General features: G+C 38.3%; 1 protein-coding gene and 1 pseudogene across 1 annotated transcript; both read left to right on the top strand.

Moving 5' to 3' along the window:
- The first annotated feature begins 11029 nt into the window (after positions 1-11029).
- LOC122678348 (olfactory receptor 6C2-like) lies at positions 11030-11968 on the top strand. The gene has a single exon (XM_043879012.1). The coding sequence runs from the start codon at positions 11030-11032 to the stop codon at positions 11966-11968; it is 939 nt and encodes a 312-aa protein (XP_043734947.1).
- Positions 11969-24377: 12409 nt separating this feature from the next.
- On the top strand, positions 24378-24477 carry LOC122686180 (annotated as a pseudogene).
- Positions 24478-25616: the final 1139 nt, after the last annotated feature.

Here is a 25616-nt window from a genome sequence, read left to right as displayed (position 1 = left end):
AAGAAAATAGTGGCATTTTTGGAAGAAAAGATTAGTCTCTGTCCTCAGTACACACAGGCTGACTGTGGTAGTTGGTAGGGAGTCAGATAACCTGGAGTTGTGCTGACAGGACTGAGGGGGTTACCTGGGCTGCAGAGACAGTTCATTCCTGTCCCACCACCAGAAAAGCTCTGGTGGCCCCTTTATGACCCTTAACCTGGTGTTGAGGCGAGGAGGTTAACTTTTAGGCAAAACATGCCCAGTACGTCCTGTAATGGAAACCTAGTTTAGGCTTAACTGTGGGACTAGGCACCAAGTGGGAGCTGATATCCAACTTTCTTAGTGATTAGAAAAGAACTTTCTAAAACAACCAGGTGAAACTCCAAGTAACCATTTAACTGAAGCTTCTAAGGCAAATGTCTTTTGATTCTGCAACATAGCAAGGTGACAAAGTATCCTGACAATGACTGAAGGATAGGAAATATTTGACTTAGCTGCTATGTAAGTTATCAGAGAGAAAGCCAAATATATAGTACTTGCTGGTCAAAGCAAAAATTTCTCAATAACTTTTCTTTTAGTCCAGTACTAAATATGACAGAAAGTGTTTTATTATGCTGACAAGTAGCAAAGAATGATTTTTATATTTTAACAACCTTGTTTTTAAAATGAAAGAGAATGGACAACTGAGATTATATATGTTATGTATTAAGTATGTGCATTTTTAGGTCATTCACAACTCAAGCGAAAATAGAAAAGAATCTAATTGACCCTTTGTTAGAAAAAAATTGGGGAACCTCACGTGGAATTACATAATTAGAGAATGTATCATAAAAGAGAATGGAAATTTCACTATATGAAAAAACAGACTCCTTGGTCTGAGTTAGAAGAGTACATAAAAATTTATGAATTTTACAATAACGTATGTATTGAGCTCTTGATAAATGTTGAATGGGGCTAACTGCTGTGAAATCTTGATGAACAAGACATAACCCAGTCTCAATAAAATTACATTCACATATTTAGTTGCAACAGAGAAGAATACTGGGCTAGAGGGGAGAAAGAGAAGCTGAGAACTTACACAATGAAGTTTCAAGAAATGTTTTTGTGGGAAGTACACTAAGCCAAAACATGTTAAACTTGCATGTATCAGTATCAGTTTAATGAAGGGAAAAGCTGGGGTGGGAAGCTGGTAATGAACAGAGCTGTATCAGGAAACAGACTTCACTTAAACTTGTAGAGAGATGTCATTTTGTTTTGTGGAAAGTGAATGTCCTCCTTTGGTGGAAGCACTCTAAAGAGTTGCTTCATAGGTAACATTCCTTTCTAAACACGAACGTCCTCATCACAGGAGTGTGTTATCAGTGGGTCAAAAACTGCAAGCACTTCAGGTCCTATTAGTTGATATTATAATTTTGCCTTATAAGGTATAGACAAAATCCATGCAATCCACACATTTCTGATTAACATTAAGCCATAATTTAACTGTCAACATTAATTTCAATGGCCATCTTATATATTCATAGATGGCATGAAATGAACATCACCACAAAATTATTGCTGAAGAAGCACAAAGGATTGGTAGATATTGTTCCAGATAAATGATGCATGTGAAGAACTGCCCCCAACATACTGCCAGAAAGATAAAAAGTGTTCTGTAACTGCTGTTCGCTTTTTCAGTTTTCTTTATTTTTTATTTCTATTCAGTAAATTTTTTAATTATGAAAAACTTTTGTACTTACAGAAGTGTTGACAAAACAGTGGAGCCAGTTCCCAGATATCCTTCACCCAGCTCTCCCTATTGGAAGCATCCTGCATAATCACAGTCTAATTATTACCACTAAAAAATTTATACTGTATGCAAAGACTAATAACTAAAATGCAGATTTAAGGATGGGTCTCAGTCATGACCAGGCCAGGCAGGAAGCGAGGGTGCCTCCTCCATCGCTGTCTTGAGTCCCCCTGCACTCTCTGCGTCCCCTGTCTGCGAGTCAGCGGCAGAGCAGCACACTGCCTCCCGCCAAGAGTTCCCAGCGCCCATGGACTCAGCCTGCATGGAGAACCAGGTGACCCCGCTGTGGTAGGTGAGTCCACAGAGGCACACAGAGGAGAGGGTCTCAGAAGGTAAAGATTCACTGGAAAAGATAATTAGTAAAATTAAAATAAATTGACTAAATTAAATACAGATTTTATTCGGATTTTCCCAGCTTTTCCTCTAATGTCATTTCTCTGTTGCAGGATCCAATTCAAGTTAAATAATTGAAAAGCAATAGTCACGTGTCTTTGGTCTCCAACTCGTGTCTTGTCCTGTCTCCCCTTGTCCTTCGTGACCATGGAAGTACAAACAATTGAGGTTAAATTCCTCAGGATTGGTTTGTTCGGTTGCTTGTAATAATTTCTTTACCCCATACATAAGCAGGTAACTTGTTTATGTTCAGTTCAGTTCAGTTCAGTTGCTCAGTCGTGTCTGACTCTTTGTGAACCCATGAACCGCACCACACCAGGTCTCCCTGTCCATCACCAACTCCTGGAGTCTACCCAAACCCATGTCCATTGAGTTGGTGATGCCATCTAACCATCTCATCTTCTGTCATCCCCTTCTCCTCTTGCCCTCAATCTTTCGCAGCATCAGGGTCCTTTCAAATGAGTCAGCTCTTTGCATCAGGTTGCCAAGTATTGGAATTTCAGCTTCAACATCAGTCCTTCCAATGAACACCCAGGACTGATCTCCTTTAGGATGGACTGGTTGGATCCCTTTGCAGTCCAAGGGACTCTCAAGAGTCTTCTCCAACACCACAGTTCAAAAGCATCAATTCTTCGACACTCAGCTTTCTTTATACTCCAACTCTCACATCCACACATGACTACTGGAAAAACCATAGCCTTGACTAGATGAACCCTTGTTGGCAAAGTAATGTCTCTGCTTTTTAATATGCTCTCTAGGTTGGTCATAACTTTCCTTCCAAGGAGCAAACGTCTTTTAATTTCATGGCTGCAATCACCATCCACAGTGATTTTGGAGCCCCCAAAAATAAAGTGAGCCACTGTTTCCACTGTTTCCCCATCTATTTGCCATGAAGTGATGGGACTGGATGCCATGATCTTAGTTTTCTGAATGTTGAGCTTTAAGCCAACTTTTTCACTATCCTCTTTAACTATCTTTTTTTTTTCTTTAATATATTTTTTTATTAGTTGGAGGCTAATTACTTTACAATATTGTAGTGGTTTTTGCCGTACATTGACATGAATCAGCCATGGATTTACATGTATTCCCCATCCCGATCCCCCCTCCCACCTCCCTCCCCATCCATCCCTCTGGGTGTTCCCAATGCAACAGCCCCTAGCACTTGTCTCATGCATCCAACCTGGGCTGGTGATTTGTTTCACCCTTGATAATATGCATGTTTCGATGCTGTTCTCTCAAAACATCCCACCCTCGTCTTCTCCCACAGAGTCCAAAAGTCTGTTCTGTACATCTGTGTCTCTTCTTCTGTACTGCATATAGGGTTATTGTTACCGTCTTTCTAAATTCCATATATATATGTATTAGTATGCTCTAATGATCTTTATCTTTCTGGCTTACTTCACTCTGTATAATGGGCTCCAGTTTCATCCATCTCATTAGAACTGATTCAAATGAATTCTTTTTAACGGCTGAGTAATATTCCATGGTGTATATATACCACAGCTTCCTTATCCATTCGTCTGCTGTTGGGCATCTAGGTGGCTTCCATGTCCTGGCTATTATAAACAGTGCTGTGATGAACATTGGGGTGCACATGTCTCTTTCAAATCTGGTTTCCTCGGTGTGTATGCCCAGAAGTGAGATTGCTGGGTCATATGGCAGTTCTATTTCCAGTTTTTTAAGAAATCTCCACACTGTTCTCCATAGCAGCTGTACTAGTTTGCATTCCCACCAACAGTGTAAGAGGGTTCCCTTTTCTCCACACCCTCTCCAGCATTTATTGCTTGTAGACTTTTGGATAGCAGCCATCCTGACTGGTGTGTAATGGTATCTCATTGAGGATTTGATTTGCATTTCTCTGATAATGAGTGGTGTTTAGCATCTTTTCATGTGTTTGTTAGCCATCTGTATGTCTTCTTTGGAGAAATGTCTGTTTAGTTCTTTGGCCCATTTTTTGATTGGGTCATTTATTTTTCTGGAATTGAGCTTCAGGAGTTGCTTGTATATTTTTGAGATTAATCCTTTGTCTGTAGCTTCATTTGCTATTATTTTCTCCCAATCTGAGGGCTGTCTTTTCACCTTGCAGTTTCCTTTGTTGTGCAAAAGCTATTAAGTTTAATTAGGTCCCATTTGTGTATTTTTGCTTTTATTGCCAATATTCTGGGAGGTGGGTCATAGAGGATCCTGCTGTGATTTATGTCGGAGAGTGTTTTGCCTATGTTCTCCTCTAGGAGTTTTATAGTTTCTGGTCTTACATTTAGATCTTTAATCCATTTTGACTTTATTTTTGTGTATGGTGTTAGAAAGTGTTCTAGTTTCATTCTTTTACAGGTAGTTGACCAGTTTTCCCAGCACCACTTGTAAAGAGATTGTCTTTTTTCCATTGTATATCCTTGCCTCCTTTGTTGAAGATAAGGTGTCCATAGGTACGTGGATTTATCTCTGGGCTTTCTATTTTGTTCCACTGATCTATATTTCTGTCTTTGTGCCAATACCATACTGTCTTGATGACTGTGGCTTTGTAGTAGAGCCTGAAGTCAGGCAGATTGATTCCTCCAGTTCCATTCTTCTTTCTCAAGATTACTTTGGTATTTGAGGTTTTTTGTATTTCCATACAAATTGTGAAATTATTTGTTCTAGTTCTGTGAAGAATACCGTTGGTAGCTTGATAGGGATTGCATTGAATCTATAGGTTGCTTTGGGTAGTAGAGCCATTTTGACAATATTGATTCTTCCAATCCATGAACACGGTATATTTCTCCATCTGCTTGTGTCCTCCTTGATTTCTTTCATCAGTGTTTTATAGTTTTCTATGTATAGGTCTTTTGTTTCTTTAGGTAGATATACTCCTAAGTATTTTATTCTTTTTGTTGCAAAGGTGAATGGTATTGTTTCCTTAATTTCTCTTTCTGTTTTCTCGTTGTTAGTGTATAGGAATGCAAGGGATTTCTGTGTGTTAATTTTATATCCTACAACTTTACTATATCCGTTGATTAGCTCTAGTAATTTTCTGGTAGAGTCTTTAGGGTTTTCTATGTAGAGGATCATGTCATCTGCGAACAGTGAGAGTTTCACTTCTTCTTTTCCTATCTGGATTCCTTTTACTTCTTTTTCTGCTCTGATTGCTGTGGACAAAACTTCCAACACTATGTTGAATAGTAGTGGTGAGAGTGGGCACCCTTGTCTTGTTCCTGATTTCAGGGGAAATGCTTTCAATTGTTCACCATTGAGGGTAATGCTTGCTGTGGGTTTGTCATATATAGCTTTTATTATGTTGAGGTATGTTCCTTCTATTCCTGCTTTCTGGAGAGTTTTAATCATAAATGGGGGTGGAAATTTGTCAAAGGCTTTCTCTGAATCTATTGACATAATCATATGGTTTTTATCTTTCAATTTGTTAATGTGGTGTATTACATTGATTGATTTGCGGATATTAAAGAATCCTTGCATTCCTGGGATAAAGCCCACTTGGTCATGGTGTATGATTTTTTTAATATGTTGTTGGATTCTGTTTGCTAGAATTTTGTTAAGGATTTTTGCATCTATGTTCATCAGTGAGATTGGCCTGTAGTTTTCTTTTTTTGTGGCATCTTTGTCTGGTTTCGGAATTAGGGTGATGGTGGCCTCATAGAATGAGTTTGGAAGTTTACCTTCTTCTGCAATTTTCTGGAAGAGTTTGAGTAAGATAGGTGTTAGCTCTTCTCTAAATTTTTGGTAGAATTCAGCTGTGAAGCCATCTGGTCCTGGGCTTTTGTTTGCTGGAAGATTTCTGATTACAGTTTCGATTTCCTTGCTTGTGATGGGTCTGTTAAGATCTTCTATTTCTTCCTGGTTCAGTTTTGGAAAGTTATACTTTTCTAAGAATTTGTCCATTTCATCCAAGTTGTCCATTTTATTGGCATAGAGCTGCTGGTAGTAGTCTCTTATGATCCTTTCTATTTCAGTGTTGTCTGTTGTGATCTCTCCATTTTCATTTCTAATTTTGTTAATTTGGTTCTTCTCCCTTTGTTTCTTAATGAGTCTTGCTAATGGCTTGTCAATTTTGTTTATTTTTTCAAAAAACCAGCTTTTAGCTTTGTTGATTTTTGCTATGGTCTCTTTAGTTTCTTTTGCATTTATTTCTGCCTTAATTTTTAAGATTTCTTTCTTTCTACTAACCCTGGGCTTCTTCATTTCTTCCTTCTCTAGTTGCTTTAGGTGTAGAGTTAGGTTATTTATTTGACTTTTTTCTTGTTTCTTGTGGTAAGTCTGTAATGCTATGAACCTTCCCCTTAGCACTGCTTTTACAGTGTCACATAGGTTTTGGGTTGTTGTGTTTTCATTTTCATTTGTTTCTATGCATATTTTGATTTCTTTTTTAATTTCTTCTATGATTTGTTGGTTATTCAGAAGTGTGTTATTTAGCCACCACATGTTTGAATTTTTAATAATTTTTTTTCCTGTAATTGAGATCTAATCTTACTGCACTGTGGTCAGAAAAGATGACTGGAATGATTTCAATTTTTTTGAATTTACCAAGGCTAGATTTATGGCCCAGGATGTGATCTATTCTGGAGACGGTTCCGTGTGTGCTTGAGAAAAAGGTGAAGTTGATTGTTTTGGGGTGAAATGTCCTATAGATATCAATTAGGTCTAGCTGGTCCATTGTGTCATTTTAAGTTTGTGTTTCTTGTTAATTTTCTGTTTAGTTGATCTATCCATAGTTCTCCGTGGGGTATTAAACTCTCCCACTATTATTGTGTTGCTATTAATTTCCCCTTTCATATTGTTAGCATTTGCTTTACATATTGTGGTGCTCCTATGTTGGGTGCATATATATTTATAATTGTTATATCTTCTTCTTGGATTGATCCTTTGATCATTATGTAGTGTCCTTCTTTGTCTCTTTTCACAGCCTTTATTTGAAAGTCTATTTTATCTGATATGAGTATTGCGACTCCTGCTTTCTTTTGGTCTCCATTTGCATGAAATATTTTTTTCCAGCCCTTCACTTTTAGTCTGTATGTGTGCCTTGTTTTGAGGTGGGTCTCTTGTAGACAGCATATATAGGGGTCTTGCTTTTGTATCCACTCAGCCAGTCTTTGTCTTTTGGTTGGGGCATTCAACCCATTTACATTTAAGGTAATTATTGATAGGTATGGTCCCATTGCCATTTACTTTGTTGTTTTGGGTTTATGTTTATACAGCCTTTCTATGTTTCCTGTCTAGAGAAGATCCTTTAGCATTTGTTGGAAAGCTGGTTTGATGGTGCTGAATTCTCTCAGCTTTTGCTTGTCTGTAAAGCTTTTGAATTCTCCTTCATATCTGAATGAGATCCTTGCTGGGTACAGTAATCTAGGTTGTAGGTTATTCTCTTTCATTACTTTAAGTATGTCCTGCCATTCCCTTCTGGTCTGAAGGGTTTCTATTGATAGATCAGCTGTTATCCTCATGGGAATCCCTTTGTGTGTTATTTGTTGTTTTTCCCTTGCTGCTTTTAATATTTGTTCTTTGTGTTTGATCTTTGTTAATTTGATTAATATGTGTCTTGGGGTGTTTAGCCTTGGGTTTATCCTTTTTGGGACTCTCTGGGTTTCGTGGACCTGTGTGACTATTTCTTTCCCCAATTAGGGAAGTTTTCAGCTATTATCTCCTCGAGTATTTTCTCATGGCCTTTCTTTTTGTCTTCTTCCTCTGGGACTCCTATGATTCGAATGTTGGGGTGTTTCACATTGTCCCAGAGGTCCTTGAGGTTGTCCTCATTTCTTTTGATTCTTTTTTCTTTTTTCCTCTCTGCTTCATTTATTTCCACCATTTTATCTTCTACCTCACTTATCCTATCTTCTGCCTCCGTTAGTCTACTCTTGGTTCCCTCCAGAGTGTTTTTTATCTCATTTATTGCATTATTCATTTTTAATTGACTCTTTTTTATTTCTTCTAGGTCCTTATTAAACGTTTCTTGCATCTTCTCAATCTTTGTCTCCAGGCTACTTATCTGTAACTCCATTTTGTTTTCAAGATTTTGGATCATTTTTATTATCATTATTCTAAATTCCTTTTCAGGTAGATTCCCTATCTCCTCCTCTTTTGTCTGACTTGGTGTGCATTTTTCATGTTCCTTTACCTGCTGGGTATTTCTCTGCCTTTTCATCTTGTTTAGATTGCTGTGTCTGGAGTTACCTTTCCGTATTCTGGTGGTCTGTGGTTCCTTTTTATTGTGGAGGTTTCTCCCAGTGGGTGGGGTTGGACAATTGGCTTGTCAAGTTTTCCTGGTTAGGGAAGCTTGCGTCAGTGTTCTGGTGCGTGGAACTGGATTTCTTCTCTCTCCTTTTGAAGATTGGGCTGCTTTTCTGGGCACCTGATGTCCTCTGCTAGCAATCAGAATTTGTTTTGTGAAGTTTGCTCAGCGTTCAAATGTTCTTTTGATGAATTTGTAGGGGAGAAAGTGGTCTCCCCGTCCTATTCCTCCGCCATCTTCCACTTTCACTTTCATCAAGAGACTTTTTAGTTCTTCTTCACTTTCTGCCATAAGGGTGGTGTCATCTGCATATCTGAGGTTATTGATATTTCTCCCAGCAGTCTTGACTCCAGCTTGTGCTTCTTCCAGCCCAGCGTTTCTCATGATGTACTCTGAATATAAGTTAAATAAGCAGGGTGACAATATACAGCCTTGATGTACTCCTTTTCCTATTTGGAAGCAGTCTGTTGTTCCATGTCCAGTTATAACTGTTGCTTCCTGACCTGCATGTAGGTTTCTCAAGAGGCAGGTCAGGTGGTCTGGTATTCCCATCTCTTTCAGAATTTTCCAGTTTATTGTGATCCACACAGTCAAAGGCTTTGGCATAGTCAATAAAGCAGAAATAGATGTTTTTCTGGAACTCTCTTGCCTTTTCAACAATCCAGATGTTGGCAATATGATCTCTGGTTCCTCTGTCTTTTCTAAATCCAGCTTGAACATCTGGAAGTTCACAGTTCACATATTGCTGAAGCCTGGCTTGGAGAATTTTGAGCATTACTTTACTAGGGTGTGAGGTGAGTGAAATTGTTCAGTAGTTTGAATATTCTTTGGCATTGCCTTTCTTTGGGATTGGAATGAAAACGGACCTTTTCCATTTCTTTGGCCACTGCTGAGTTTTCCAAATTTGCTGGCATATTGAGTGCAGCACTTTCACAGCATCATCTTTTAGGACTGAAATAGCTTTACTGGAATTCCATCACCTCCACTAACTTTGTTTATAGTGATGCTTCCTAAGGCCCACTTGACTACTCATTCCCGGATGTCTTGCTCTAGGTGAGTGATCACACCATCGTGATTATCTGGGTCGTGAAGGTCTTTTTTGTACAGTTTTTCTGTGTATTCTTGCCACCTCTTCTTAATATCTTCTGCTTCTGTTAGGTCCATACCATTTCTGTCCTTTATTAAGCCTATCTTTGCATGAAATGTCCCCTTGGTATCTCTAATTTTCTTGAAGAGATCTCTAGTCTTTCCCATTCTACTGTTTTCCTCTATTTCTTTACACTGATCACTGAGGAAGCCTTTCTTATCTCTCCTTGCTATTCTTTGGAACTCTGCATTCAAATGGCTATATCTTTCCTTTTCTCCTATGCCTTTTGCTTCTCTTCTTATCACAGCTATTTGTAAGGCCTCCTCAGAAAGCCATTTTGCTTTTTTGCATTTCTTTCTTGGGGGTGGTCTTGATTTCTGTCTCCTGTACAATACCATGAACCTCCATCCATAGTTCATCAGACACTCTGTCTATCAGATCTAGTCCCTTGCATCTACTTCTCACTTCCACTGTAGTCATAAGGGATTTGATTTAGGTCATACCTGAATGGTCTAGTGGTTTTCTCCACTTTCTTCAATTTAAGTCTGAATTTGGCAATAAGGAGTTCATGATCTGAGCCACAGTCAGCTCCCAGTCTTGTTTTTATTGCCTGTATATGTATATGACTACTTGTTTATGTAGTATTCATTAAACACTGCTTCTTTTTTTTTTTAGGATTTAAATATCTTACAGTAAAAATTAATCAAAACAGTAGCCTTCAGCACAAAATCAATACTTAACTATTCATCACTAGCAACAGTGAGACTACCAATAAGATGACAGTGCTCATTCTTGTTTTATGTCCCTGGATATGTTCCAGTGTCTCCTAGTTTATAATCTATGGGAACATGAACAGAATTTTAAACACTGTTTCTATCAGAGTTAAAATGGAGGGAAAATTGTGTATTGATACAGAAACTTAAGATAAATAGCAAAATGGGAAAGTATCAGTGTTATTTGGATGACAATTCTGACACCAAAAGTAAAATGTATAAAATGAAATAACTTCTTTGGTCATTGCAGTAACAACAAACATTCATACTGCACATATGGCATATAGACTCTGTATAAAACGTCAAGCTCAGCCATTTATTTGCATTTAACAGGAACCAAAATTTTAAGCAGCTTGTGAGTTCATTCAAACTTGGGAGTAGTAAAGAATTAATAGGAGAAAAATAATATTATAATAAACAAAAAATCATGTCACATAGATGATCCTTTCTATTTCTATTAGCTAAATGCATTTCAGACAGTCAAAGACGGTGAATTGAAAAATAGAGATTCAAGAGCATGCAAGGAGATCTAAAAATATGAACAGTAGAACAAACTTATTTCAGAAAACCATGATATTGAAGATACTTATAAACATAATGCACATTAAAAGACCTGAGAATCCCAGAGTTATGATCAGTCATTGTCAAGTCAAAGAATAAAATGAATATTTGTTGCATTGGTTGGATTTTATTTTTTACCCAATGTTCATGGCCTCTTAATTTCATACACGTTTTCTCCGTCCAATGTCACTTGACTTTCTGAGGAGCTTGAGAAGAACTAGAAGTCAGCAATGAGAAACAATACATCATTACCTACATTCATACTCCTGGGACTGACAGATGACCCTCCAATGCAGGTTCTGATTTTTATATTTCTGCTTGTCTCCTACTTATTGAGTGTAACTGGGAATCTGACCATCATTATACTCACTTTAGTAGACTCTCGCCTTAAAACTGCCATGTACTTTTTCCTCAAACACTTCTCCTTTTTAGAAACCTTATTCACAACAGTCTGCATTCCCAGATTCTTATACAGCTTATCAACTGGGGACAAAACTATTTCCTATAATGCCTGTGTCAGTCAACTATTTTTTATCTTCCTTTTTGCAGTAACAGAATTTTTTCTCCTGGCCATCATGTCCTATGATCGCTATGTGGCCATCTGCAAACCTTTACATTATGCAACCATCATGAACAGTAGAATCTGTGGAAGACTTGTTATTTGCTGTCGGATAGCAGGTTGGCTGGTCATATTTCCACCACTTTGCCTGGGCTTAAATCTGGAATTCTGTGACTATAATGTCATTGACCATTTTCTCTGTGATGCTTCTCCTATGCTAAAGATCTCTTGTTCAGACACATGGTTCATAGAACAGATGGTTGTTGCCCTTGCTGTGCTGACTGATATTGGAACATTTCTGTGTGTAGTTCTGTCATACACATACATCATCAAGACCATTATAAAGTTCCCTTCTGCCCAGCAAAAGATGAAGGCCTTTTCTACCTGTTCTTCTCATATGATTGTGGTTTCTATCACCTATGGCAGTTGTATCTTTATCTATGTCAAACCTTCAGCAAAAGATGAAGTGACAATTAATAAGGGTGTGTTAGTGCTCGCTACTTCAGTTGCCCCCATGTTAAACCCGGTTATATATAGCCTGAGGAACAAGCAAGTGAAAGAAGCTTTAACCGACTTAATCAAAAGAATTTCATTGATTTCAAGGAAGTAAAAGAAGGTTGAAACTAAGCATAAAATATGAATTTAAAAAGAGCATTTGTCCTTAATGTCATAATCTTCATACCTTAATTAATGTACCCTGGTCTATTGTCTGTTTATATTAACTTTCTTATACCACTGTTATTATTTAATCTCAGATCCAAGACCATCTTTTCAATGCCAGTTGCAATAAACAAGTTGCACCATTTCAACTTCTATTGAAAATAAACTTTCTGTAGGATGACATCTCATATCAAAAGAATATGAAATTATACTTCTAGGAGAAGGGACTTACCTAAACTCTAGTCTGGCTAAGATCAATAAAATAACTATTAAATTGTGTGTGTAAAAAAAATTGAAATCTTGAACTGATGGGAATATTAATAGAGTCATAGTATCCATTGTCTTGCTTTAAAGGTAAACAGACAAAAAGCATATATATATATATATATATATATATATATATATATATATATATGTATGTATGTATGTATGTATGTATATATATAAATGATTACATTTGCTCTTCTCAAGCAGGAATTAACTGCTGAAGACAGATTAGTTTGAGCAAAAAGGAAAGGGTTTTATTGCCAGAGAGGAAAATATGAGATCCACATCTACCTTATAAAAGAAAGTTTAAAGTCCAAAGATTTAGAGTTTAGATTCACTGGATTCTCTCTCAAGTGAAGAAGCTTCTTCTTTAATTCATTAGTGGGGTGTCAGTGATTTTATTAAAATCTACTGAGAAATTAAACTCATAAAACCATCCATTTGATAATAAAGCAAGACTAGTGCTGAAACACATAATACAATACAAGTCCTAAATATAGATAATTAAGCCAATAGGAGCCAGCCAATCTCAGCAAATTAAAGTCTTTAGACATTAAGAAAATTAAATCTGTAAGTACAAGGAAACTTTGTATTACAGACAAGGAATTCAATATAAAGGCAAAGATTATCTTTAACATTGAAAAAACATAAGGTGTAGCCTTCACTAATATTTCTCAAAGAAAGATGTTCTACAATTGTTTATTTTATACTTTACCATCTTTTGCATTTCTCACCAGAAACTTCAATGGTCCAGACTGGAATGTTTGTGACTTTCATTTTTAGACCTATGCTCAAGGCATCACCTCTTACAAAGATTTCCTTTCTTGTGTCCCTCCTTAGTTTTCTGTGTGGAGCCCCTCATAGGACACCTGTCACGTGCTGCAGTTAGTTATTATGCAATGACAAATCATCCCCAAATCAGTGGTTTAAAGCCTGAGCTTCTGAGTCAGTGGGATGTTTCTGTCTGTTTGAGCAGATGTTAGCTTATCTTGGCTGGGTTTCTTTATACGAATGTCACTAAAGATGACTAGGTCTTGTTGTCAGATAGGGCCTCACTCACAACTTTAGAAGCTGAATGACTCCTTACTAAGATAAATGAACCCTCTTCCAGATGATGTTTTATCTTCCAGCTGACAATTGTTCACATGGTAAGATCTTGAGGGAGAGAGCAGAAGCAGGCAAGGCCTCTGGAGTCCCAGACACATATCCCTTCTACATCACACATTCTATTAGTCAAGCAAGTCACAGGACCAACCAGCATTCAAGGGAGAAAGGCAGAATCACTTGTGCGTGGAAGCAGCCGGGACACACATTGCAGAGGTGCAGATACAGAGAGAGCAAGCCATCTTTGCTATCTAATTTCCACAGACACTATGCTTCCCCTAAATTCATGAATTTCCCATCTATTCTGTCTCAAGTATTACTGTTATCTGTTCAGTGTGCATACGAATCCCTGTGAAGACAAATATGATCAGTATTGTTTTTTAAAGAAATATTAGTTGAATAAATCCTATGTAAAACATGAAGGACCAAACTTTCAGAAAGAGAATATATATAAAAATTCTAACTTTGAATAAGAATCATATGGAGAGAATGAGATGAGTGTAATTTTGTGAAATCAAAAAACAATTTATTCATAACACAGTGTCCCACACATCTTTTAATTTTAAAATCTTTTCACATTTTTCACTGAAAGCAATGCTAATCATACAATAAGAGTAATAAACTTTTTCACATAAGATATGTTTGCTAATTCTCAAACCATGTCTCCTAGGTAAATTTTTCAGGAATGGCAAAATTGAAGTTTAATGAGTCCCATTTCTTTCTTCTGTGTAGACAGTTGAAAGTCATTTCTCTTGGTTCTTGCTGTATAATAATCATCTTTAGATATTCCCATTCCCTTATTTTTTTTTTAATTTTTCTCTTGTATGCCCATTTCTCATTCCCATTCCTCCACTGGCAACCATCTTTATTATTTTTAAAGTTTAATTTTTATTTACATGTGTTTTTCTACAAAATATGTTTGAATAGATCTAGCAAAGCTATGTATTGCTAGTAATTGCTGGAGAATATTATTTGTACCCAGTAGCATTCACCTCCAATGTATATGTCTATTCCACTATATGGCACAACCTCTCCAGTATAATAGAAGTGTAACTTCAAGGAAACTCTTTAAAAGTATACATGTATAAATTTTTTAAAAAACATCAGTTAAAACACTAATGCATGAAATGGTCTTCAGCAATAGTGATAAATCATTTTCTAACAATGACAACATAACTATAAAAATATAGTAGGGTGTTTTAATTGAAAAATATAAAATGTGTTATTTGGGCTTCCCAGGTAGCACAATGGTAAAGAATCTGCCTGCCAATGCAGGAGACACAAGAAACGCATGTTCAATCCCTGGATTGGGTAGATCCCCTGGAATAGAAAATGGCAGCCTGCTCCAATATTCTTGCCTGAAAAATTCCGTGGACAGAGGAGCCTGGCAGGCTACAGTCCTTGGGGTCACAAAGAACTAGACATGACTGAGTGCATACACACACAAACACACCCATGCACAGACTCACACACAAATGTATTATTTAGCAATGTGACTACAGTGTGAACATATACCCTTCACACTTTTGAAGCTATGAAATTTTAAAACACAAAAGAATGCTTCATAATAGAAATAAAGCAATACAAATTGAGAGAGGAAAGAGTGAAGACAGTCGTATATCACCACTTTCTTAACACCAAAACTTATCCTCTGTACACTGGAGTGAGGGGATATATGTATACCTACAGCTGACTGACATTGAGGTTTGACAGAAACAACAAAATTCTATAAAGCAATTATCCTTCAATAAAAAAATAAATTAAAAAAAAAACATTAGTGCTAAGATGACTTTAAAAAAAAATTTAGAGACAGAGTTTGGATGAAGCAGAAAGAAATAGCTCATTGCTTTTTCAGGTAAAGGGGATTACTGTCCTCAAATGTGTGTGTCCCGAGGAGGAGCCAAGATGGCGGAGGAGTAGGACGGGCAGACCACTTTCTCTCCTACAAATTCATCAAAAGAATAACTGAACGCAGAGCAAACTTCGCAAAACAACTTCTGATCGCTAGCTCAGGTCATCAGGCGCCCAGAAAAGCAGCCCATTGTCTTCGAAAGGAGGTAGGACAAAATATAAAAGATTAAAAGTGAGACAAAAGAGCTAAGGACGGAGATCCGTCCTGGGAAGGGAGTCTTAGGCGGCATTGCTTGGGGTAGGGTCCGGGCCTGAGTGCCCTGAGGACAATCGGAGGGAGCTTCTGTGAGTTGCCAACTTGAACTGTGGGAGACCAAAGGAGAGAGAGTAAATTAACCGGCCCGAACACACTGCCGGCCGTTCGCAGAACAAAGAGACCAAGAAAATCCAGAGAAGAGCTCGCAGGCTACGGACCGCCCAGCCCCGCCAGAGGCAGGAGGCAGGGGGGAGGGGAAGGTCGCGGCGAGACACAGGGCGCAGGTACCCGACCGGCGCGGGCGGGGACTGGGGCTGGGGACGCGGAGGGCAGAAGGCGCAGGCACCCGACTGGCGCCAGCGGAAACTGAAACTGGGCCCGCGGAAGGGAGTGGGCGTGCCACACCTGGGGAGAGTGCGCCCACCAAGCCCCTGGCTGCCTGGACTGCTCTGACGGGGAAGGCACAGAGAGCAGGCGCAGCTTTTCGTTCCGCGCTTTTGTGGAACACCCGAGGGCTGGAACCTCGCGCAGCGCGGGGCGCGCTTCATATAGAGCAGCCGGGAGCCTGAGCAGCGCAGACGGAGAAAGCAGCGTCAGCCCCTCCCGGCAGCGCCAGCCTGTCCCTGCAGCGCAAGCCCCTCCCTGCAGCGCCAGCCCCTCCCCGCAACGCCAGCCCCTCCCAGCAGCGCAACGGAACTAGCTACCTGAATAAGAGTCCACCTCCGCCCGCCTGTGTCAGGGCGGAAATGAGGCTCTGAAGAGACCGGCAAACAGAAGCCAAATAAACAAAGGGAACCGCCTCAGAAGGGACTGGTGCAACAGATTAAAATCCCTCTAGAAAACACCGACTATACCGGAAGGGGCCTGTAGATATCGAGACGTGTAAGCTGGAACGAGGAGCTATCTGAAACTGAGCCGAACCCACACTGACTGCAACAGCTCCAGAGAAACTCCTAGATATAATTTTACTTTTTTCTCTTTTTTTATTTTTTCTTTTTTATTATTTTTCCTTTTTTTATTTTTTCTTTTTTATTATTTTTCCTTTTTTTATTTTTTCTTTTTTATTTTTTCTCTTTTATTTTCCTTTAAAATCCCCTATTACTCCCCCATTACTCCTTAACTTTCATTTCCATAGATTTTTACGATTTTTTTAGTTAGGGGGAAAAAAAAAATTTTTTTTTTCTTTTTTTTTCTCTTCTTTTTTTTCTTTCCTTTTTCTCTTCTATTTTTTATTTTTCTTTTTCTCTTATTTCTTTTAAAGTCCTCTGGTACTCCTCTACTACTCCTTAATTTTCATTTTCAATACACTATAACCTTACAAAAAAAAAAAGAAGAGAAGCCCTATTTTTAAACCGAAGATTATTCTCTCCCAATCTTGACTCTCTGTTTTCTACCTCAGAACACCTCTATGTCCTCCTTTCCCCTCTCTTCCCAATCCAATTCTGTGAATCTTTGTAGGTGACTGGGCTACGGAGAACACTCTGGGAAGAGACAGCTGCGTAGATCTGTCTCTCTCCTCTTGAGTCCCCCTTTTTCTCCTCCTGCTCATCTCTATCTCCCTCCTCCCTCTCCTCTTCTTCATGTAACTCTGTGAACCTCTCTGGGTGTCCCTAACGGGGGAGAATCTTTTTGCCATTAACCTAGAAGTTTTCTTATCAGTGCTGTATAGTTGGAGAAGTCCTGAGACTACAGGAAGAATAAAACTAAAATCCAGAGGCAGGAGACTTCAGCCCAAAACCTGAGAACACCAGAAAATTCCTGACTACATGAAACTTTAAGTAATAAGTGACCGTCCAAAAGCCTCCATACCTACACTGAAACTAACCACCACCCAAGAGCCAATAAGTTTTAGAGCAAGACATACCATGCAAATTCTCCAGCAACACAGGAACATAGCTGTGAACGTCAACATACAGGCTGCCCAAGGACACACCTAACACATAGACCCATCTCAAAACTCATTACTGGGCACTCCATTGCTCTCCAAAGAGAAGAAATCAAGTTCCACGCACCAGAACACTGACGCAAGCTTCCCTAACTAGGAAACCTTGACAAGCCAATCGTCTAACCCCACCCAAGGGGTAAATCCTCCACAATAAAAAGGAACCACAGACCTCCAGAATACAGAAAGCCCACTCCAGACACAGCAATCTAAACAAGATGAAGAGGCAAAGAAATACCCAACAGGTAAAGGAACATGAAAAATGCCCACCAAGTCAAACAAAAGAGGAGGAGATAGGGAATCTACCTGAAAAAGAATTTAGAATAATGATAATAAAAATGATCCAAAATCTTGAAAACAAAATGGAGTTACAGATAAATAGCCTGGAGACAAAGATTGAAAAGATACAAGAAATGTTTAATAAAGACCTAGAAGAAATAAAAAAGAGTCAATTAAAAATGAATAATGCAATGAATGAGATCAAAAACACTCTGGAGGGAACCAAGAGTAGACTAACGGAAGCAGAAGATAGGATAAGTGAGATAGAAGATAAAATGGTGGAAATAAATGAAGCAGAGAGGAAAAAAGAAAAAAGGATCGAAAGAAATGAGGACAACCTCAGGGACCTCTGGGACAATGTGAAACGCCCCAACATTCGAATCATAGGAATTCCAGAAGAAGAAGACAAAAAGAAAGGCCATGAGAAAATACTCGAGGAGATAATAGCTGAAAGCTTCCCTAAAATGGAGAAGGAAATAGCCACCCAAGTCCAAGAAGCCCAGAGAGTCCCAAACAGGATAAACCCAAGGCGAAACACCCCAAGACACATATTAATCAAAGTAACAAAGATCAAACACAAAGAACAAATATTAAAAGCAGCAAGGGAGAAACAACAAATAACACACAAAGGGATTCCCATAAGGATAACAGCTGATCTATCAATAGAAACCCTCCAGGCCAGAAGGGAATGGCAGGACATACTTAAAGTAATGAAAGAGAATAACCTACAACCTAGATTACTGTATCCAGCAAGGATCTCATTCAGATATGAAGGAGAATTCAAAAGCTTTACAGATAAGCAAAAGCTGAGAGAATTCAGCACCACCAAACCAGCTCTTCAACAAATGCTAAAGGATCTTCTCTAGACAGGAAATGCAGAAAGGTTGTATAAACGTGAACCCAAAACAACAAAGTAAATGGCAACGGGACCACACCTATCAATAATTACCCTAAATGTAAATGGGTTGAATGCCCTAACCAAAAGACAAAGATTGGCTGAATGGATACAAAAACGAGACCCCTATATATGCTGTCTACAAGAGACCCACCTCAAAGCAAAGAGACACATACAGACTAAAAGTGAAGGGCTGGAAAAAAATATTCCATGCAAACGGAGACCAAAAGAAAGCAGGAGTTGCAATACTCATATCAGATAAAATAGACTTTCAAATAAAGGATGTGAAAAGAGACAAAGAAGGATACTACAAAATGATCAAAGGATCAATCCAAGAAGAAGATATCACAATTATAAATATATATGCACCCAACATAGGAGCACCGCAATATGTACGGCAAACACTAACGAGTATGAAAGAGGAAATTGATAGTAACACAATAATAGTGGGAGACTTTAATACCCCACTCACAACTATGGATAGATCAACTAAACAGAAAATTAACAAGGAAACACAAACCTTAAATGACACAATGGACCAGCTAGACCTAATTGATATCTATAGGACATTTCACCCCAAAACAATCAACTTCACCTTTTTCTCAAGTGCACACGGAACCTTCTCCAGAATAGATCACATCCTGGGCCATAAATCTGGTCTTGGAAAATTCAAAAAAATTGAAATCATTCCAGTCATCTTTTCTGACCACAGTGCAGTAAGATTAGATCTCAATTACAGGAAAAAAATTGTTAAAAATTCAAACATATGGAGGCTAAATAACACGCTTCTGAATAACCAACAAATCATAGAAGAAATAAAAAAAGAAATCAAAATATGTATAGAAACAAATGAAAATGAAAACACAACAACCCAAAACCTATGTGACACTGTAAAAGCAGTGCTAAGGGGAAGGTTCATAGCATTACAGGCTTACATCAAGAAACAAGAAAAAAACCAAATAAATAACCTAACTCTACACCTAAAGCAACTAGAGAAGGAAGAAATGAAGAACCCCAGGGTTAGCAGAAGGAAAGAAATGTTAAAAATCAGGGCAGAAATAAATGCAAAAGAAACTAAAGAGACCATAGCAAAAATCAACAAAGCTAAAAGCTGGTTTTTTGAAAAAATAAACAAAATTGACAAGCCATTAGCAAGACTCATTAAGAAACAAAGAGAGAAGAACCAAATTAACAAAATTAGAAATGAAAATGGAGAGATCACAACAGACAACACCGAAATACAAAGGATCATAAGAGACTACTACCAGCAGCTCTATGCCAATAAAATGGACAACTTGGATGAAATGGACAAATTCTTAGAAAAGTATAACTTTCCAAAACTGAACCAGGAAGAAATAGAAGATCTTAACAGACCCATCACAAGCAAGGAAATCGAAACTGTCATCAGAAATCTTCCAGCAAACAAAAGCCCAGGACCAGATGGCTTCACAGCTGAATTCTACCAAAAATTTAGAGAAGAGCTAACACCTATCTTACTCAAACTCTTCCAGAAAATTGCAGAAGAAGGTAAACTTCCAAACTCATTCTATGAGGCCACCATCACCCTAATTCCGAAACCAGACAAAGATGCCACAAAAAAAGAAAACTACAGGCCAATCTCACTGATGAACATAGATGCAAAAATCCTTAACAAAATTCTAGCAAACAGAATCCAACAACATATTAAAAAAATCATACACCATGACCAAGTGGGCTTTATCCCAGGAATGCAAGGATTCTTTAATATCCGCAAATCAATCAATGTAATACACCACATTAACAAATTGAAAGATAAAAACCATATGATTATGTCAATAGATTCAGAGAAAGCCTTTGACAAAATTCAACACTCATTTATGATTAAAACTCTCCAGAAAGCAGGAATAGAAGGAACATACCTCAACATAATAAAAGCTATATATGACAAACCCACAGCAAGCATTACCCTCAATGGTGAACAATTGAAAGCGTTTCCCCTGAAATCAGGAACAAGACAAGGGTGCCCACTCTCACCACTACTATTCAACATAGTGTTGGAAGTTTTGTCCACAGCAATCAGAGCAGAAAAAGAAGTAAAAGGAATCCAGATAGGAAAAGAAGAAGTGAAACTCTCACTGTTTGCAGATGACATGATCCTCTACATAGAAAACCCTAAAGACTCTACCAGAAAATTACTAGAGCTAATCAATGAATATAGTAAAGTTGCAGGATATGAAATTAACACACAGAAATCCCTTGCATTCCTTTATACTAACAATGAAAAAACAGAAAGAGAAATTAAAGAAACAATACCATTCACCATTGCAACAAAAAGAATAAAATACTTAGGAGTATATCTACCTAAAGAAACAAAAGACCTATACATAGAAAACTATAAAACACTGATGAAAGAAATCAAAGAGGACACAAATAGATGGAGAAACATACCGTGTTCATGGATTGGAAGAATCAATATTGTCAAAATGGCTATTCTACCCAAAGCAATCTATAGATTCAATGCAATCCCTATCAAGCTACCAACGGTATTCTTCACAGAACTAGAACAAATAATTTCACAATTTGTATGGAAATACAAAAAACCTCGAATAGCCAAAGTAATCTTGAGAAAGAAGAATGGAACTGGAGGAATCAACCTGCCTGACTTCAGACTCTACTACAAAGCCACAGTCATCAAGACAGTATGGTACTGGCACAAAGACAGAAATATAGATCAATGGAACAGAATAGAAAGCCCAGAGATAAATCCACGGACCTATGGACTCCTTATCTTTGACAAAGGAGGCAAGGATATACAATGGAAAAAAGACAACCTCTTTAACAAGTGGTGCTGGGAAAACTGGTCAACCACTTGTAAAAGAATGAAACTAGAACACTTTCTAACACCATACACAAAAATAAAGTCAAAATGGATTAAAGATCTAAATGTAAGGCCAGAAACTATAAAACTCCTAGAGGAGAACATAGGCAAAACACTCTCCGACATAAATCACAGCAGGATCCTCTATGACCCACCTCCCAGAATATTGGAAATAAAAGCAAAACTAAACAAATGGGACCTAATGAAACTTAAAAGCTTTTGCACTACAAAGGAAACTATAAGTAAGGTGAAAAGACAGCCCTCAGATTGGGAGAAAATAATAGCAAATGAAGAAACAGACAAAGGATTAATCTCAAAAATATACAAGCAACTCCTGAAGCTCAATTCCAGAAAAATAAATGACCCAATCAAAAAATGGGCCAAAGAACTAAACAGACATTTCTCCAAAGAAGACATACAGATGGCTAACAAACACATGAAAAGATGCTCAACATCACTCATTATCAGAGAAATGCAAATCAAAACCACTATGAGGTACCATTACACGCCAGTCAGGATGGCTGCTATCCAAAAGTCTACAAGCAATAAATGCTGGAGAGGGTGTGGAGAAAAGGGAACTCTCTTACACTGTTGGTGGGAATGCAAACTAGTACAGCTGCTATGGAGAACAGTGTGGAGATTTCTTGAAAAACTGGAAATAGAACTGCCATATGACCCAGCAATCCCACTTCTGGGCATACACACCGAGGAAACCAGATCTGAAAGAGACACATGCACCCCAATGTTGATCGCAGCACTGTTTATAATAACCAGGACATGGAAGCAACCTAGATGCCCATCAGCAGAGGAATGGATAAGGAAGCTGTGGTACATATACACCATGGAATATTACTCAGCCGTTAAAAAGAATTCATTTGAATCAGTCCTAATGAGATGGATGAAACTGGAGCCCATTATACAGAGTGAAGTAAGCCAGAAAGATAAAGAACATTACAGCATACTAACACATATATATGGAATTTAGATAGATGGTAACGATAACCCTATATGCAAAACAAAAAAGAGACACAGAAATACAGAACAGACTTTTGAACTCTGTGGGAGAATGTGAGGGTGGGATATTTCAAAAGAACAGCATGTATACTATCTATGGTGAAACAGATCACCAGCCCAGGTGGGATGCATGAGACAAGTGCTCGGGCCTGGTGCACTGGGAAGACCCAGAGGAATCGGGTGGAGAGGGAGGTGGGAGGGGGGATCAGGCTGGGGAATACGTGTAAATCTATGGCTGATAAGAAAAAATATATATATATATATATATAAAATAAAATAAAATAAAACTCTAGACAAATCAAAAAAAAAAAAAGTGTGTGTCCCCACCTGAAGAGGGTAGTAAGGAGTTTTACAGTAAAGGTTCAAAGAGCAAGGAATGATCAGCTTGAGGACTTTCTTTTGATTGGATGGCGGTGAGGTAATGGGGAGTTAGCATTGTCAACCTTCTGGTTCTAAGGAGTCGTGTGAGGTCAATGTGCTTGTGAGCAGCACACAGTTAAATTCCACATAGTGGGGGTTTCAGTATCTGAACAACAGGTCAAAGGACGTGGTTCAAGACTATTATCTATAGTCCTTCAGGAAGAACTAAAGGTCTTTGACTTTGTTTAATGGGTAAAGTATCATTATTTCATCTTGCTGACTGTTTTTGTTTCATTCTGCATTTATTCACTGCTCTGATTCAATTTGTTCTTTGACTAATTTTTTTCTACAGACAAAATGTAGACAGAGCACATGGGTGGGGTTTTTCTAGGAAGGTCTCATAACTTAAGTGACACTCTTAAGTTTTATGTCAAATTGGAATGAACTAAAAATTGATTGAAGAAATATATACATTCATTTCAAGGTTATATTTTCCCCAAGCACAACCTATAATTCTAATTCAAGACTTAGAAAGGGAGAAGGTTAAAAAATCAATGGTGGGTGACTGATTCCAATGATTGCAGAACTTTGTGGTATCTCCTTGTGCTAACTTGCCACACAGTCTTTTAACTGGTTCTTAAGTTTTTGTAATTGCTTGTTTATTTCATTTTCCACTCCACTTGGACCCAAGCACAGGTTGAATAAATTCATTTCTCTACACTTCATTCTCTATTTCATTTCTCTCTGTTATAATCTTTATTATTTTCTTATACTTCTATATTACCTTACTTCTCCATGCTTTAGGTTTAGTTTTTCCTTTGTCTAGTTCCTCAATTTGTTAAGGTTAGGCTCCTGATCAGATCTTTCTTCTTTATTGATGGGTATTTACATACCTAAATTTCCTTTAAGCACTGCCTTTCTTGCCTCTTGGGCCAGTTTTGGAAGTTATGTTTTGGTTTACACTCATCTCTCAGTATTTTCTAATTTCCTTTGTGATTTCTTCTGTGGCTTATTGGTTGCCTATTTTGTGTTGTTTAAAATATTCACATATTTGTAAATTTTTCATTTTCCTTTTGTTATTGATATCTAGCTTTATCTCACTGTAGTCAGAGAAGATACTTTATGTGATGTCAATTTATCAAATTTGTTGAGACTTCTTTTATGACCTCAGATGAAAGTGAGTAGAGAGGCCACTGCCTCTGGGGCTGGAGATGCCACTCCCGCTGAGGGTAGAGAGACAACTTTTGCTGGATCAGATTCTGCAGTTAACCTTCAGCAATTTCAGCCTTTAATCTATAGGAGATGAGGATCTCCTTCAGAGAAAAATGAAACATTTTAGGTCATACATGCAGTACCTGAGCTGGGAGTTTGAATCCCCTAACTCATCCTTTCCCTCACTACTTTTATTAGTGACTTTAGGAACAACCACCCAAAATCATTATACCCCTTAGTTTTCAAAACATGTTCAAAAATATCAAACACAGAGTCACTTAGTTTCTTGTTTCTTTTTAGTGCTTTATTAAGAGTTGCTGTTGTGCTCGCTTCCGCAGCATACTAAAATTGGAACGATACAGAGATTAGCATGGCCCCAGCGCAAGGATGACAGGCAAATTCGTGAAGCATTCCATATTTTTTCTTTTTTGTAAACTCCCATTGACCATATCACAAAATGTAATAAAAACTTAAAGCTTATGGCAATCATATGTATATTTATCATATGTTGTGTGTATATGCATATTTAAAAAATAAATCTCAGCTCTAACAACTTAAAAAAAAAACAAAAAGAGTTGCTGTTGTTCAGTCACCCAGTCGTGTCTGACTCTTTGCAACCCCTGGGACTACAGCACGCCAGGCCTCCCTGTCCCTCACCATCTTCTGGAGTTTGCCAAAGTTCATGTTCATTGCATCGGTGATGCTGTGCAGCCATCTCATCCTCTGTTGCCCTCTTCTCCTTCTGCCCCCGATCTTTATCAGCATCAGAAATTTTTCCAATGAGTCATCTGTGCACATCAGATGACCAAAATACTGAAACTTCAGCTTCAGCATGAGTCCTTTCAGTGAATATTCAGGGTTGTTCTCCCTTAGGATTGACAGGTTTGATCTCCTTGCTGTCCAAGGGACTTTCAGGAGTCTTCTCCAGCACCACAGTTCAAAGGCATCAATTCTTTGGCATTCTGCCATCTTTACGGTCCAGCTCTCACAACCATACATGACCAGTGGGAAGACCATAGCCTTGACTAAACAGACTTTTGTCGGCAGAGTAATGTCTCTGCTTTTCAGCACACTGTCTGCATTTGTCATCGCTTATCCTGCCAAGAAGCAATCGTCTTCTGATTTCAAGGCTGCAGTCACCGTTCTCAGTGATTTTGGAGCCCGAGAAGAGTAAGTAAGTCTGTCACTACTTCCATCTTTTCCCCTTCCATTTGTGATGCAATAATAGGGCCGAATGCCGTGATCTTGGTTTTTTCAATATTTAGCCTTAAGGTGACTCTTTCATTCTCCTCCTTCACCCTTATCAAGAGGCTCTTCAGTTCCTCTTCACTTTCTGCCATTACAGTGGTATCATCTGCATATCTGAGGCTGTTGATGTTTCTCCTGCCTATCTTGATTTGGGCTTATAACTCATCCAGCCCGGCATTTCTCATGATGTGCTCAGCATATAGGTTAAACAAACAGGATGAGAGCAGACAGCCCTGTCCTACTCCTTTCTTGATCTTGAGCCAATCAGTTGTTCCACACAGGGTTCTAACTGTTGTTTCTTGACTGGCATACG

This window comes from Cervus elaphus, chromosome 3 (assembly GCF_910594005.1).
Source record: "Cervus elaphus chromosome 3, mCerEla1.1, whole genome shotgun sequence".
Lineage (NCBI taxonomy): Eukaryota > Metazoa > Chordata > Mammalia > Artiodactyla > Cervidae > Cervus > Cervus elaphus.
Note: the sequence above shows the minus strand (reverse complement) of the source record. Positions and strands in the feature narration are given on the sequence as shown.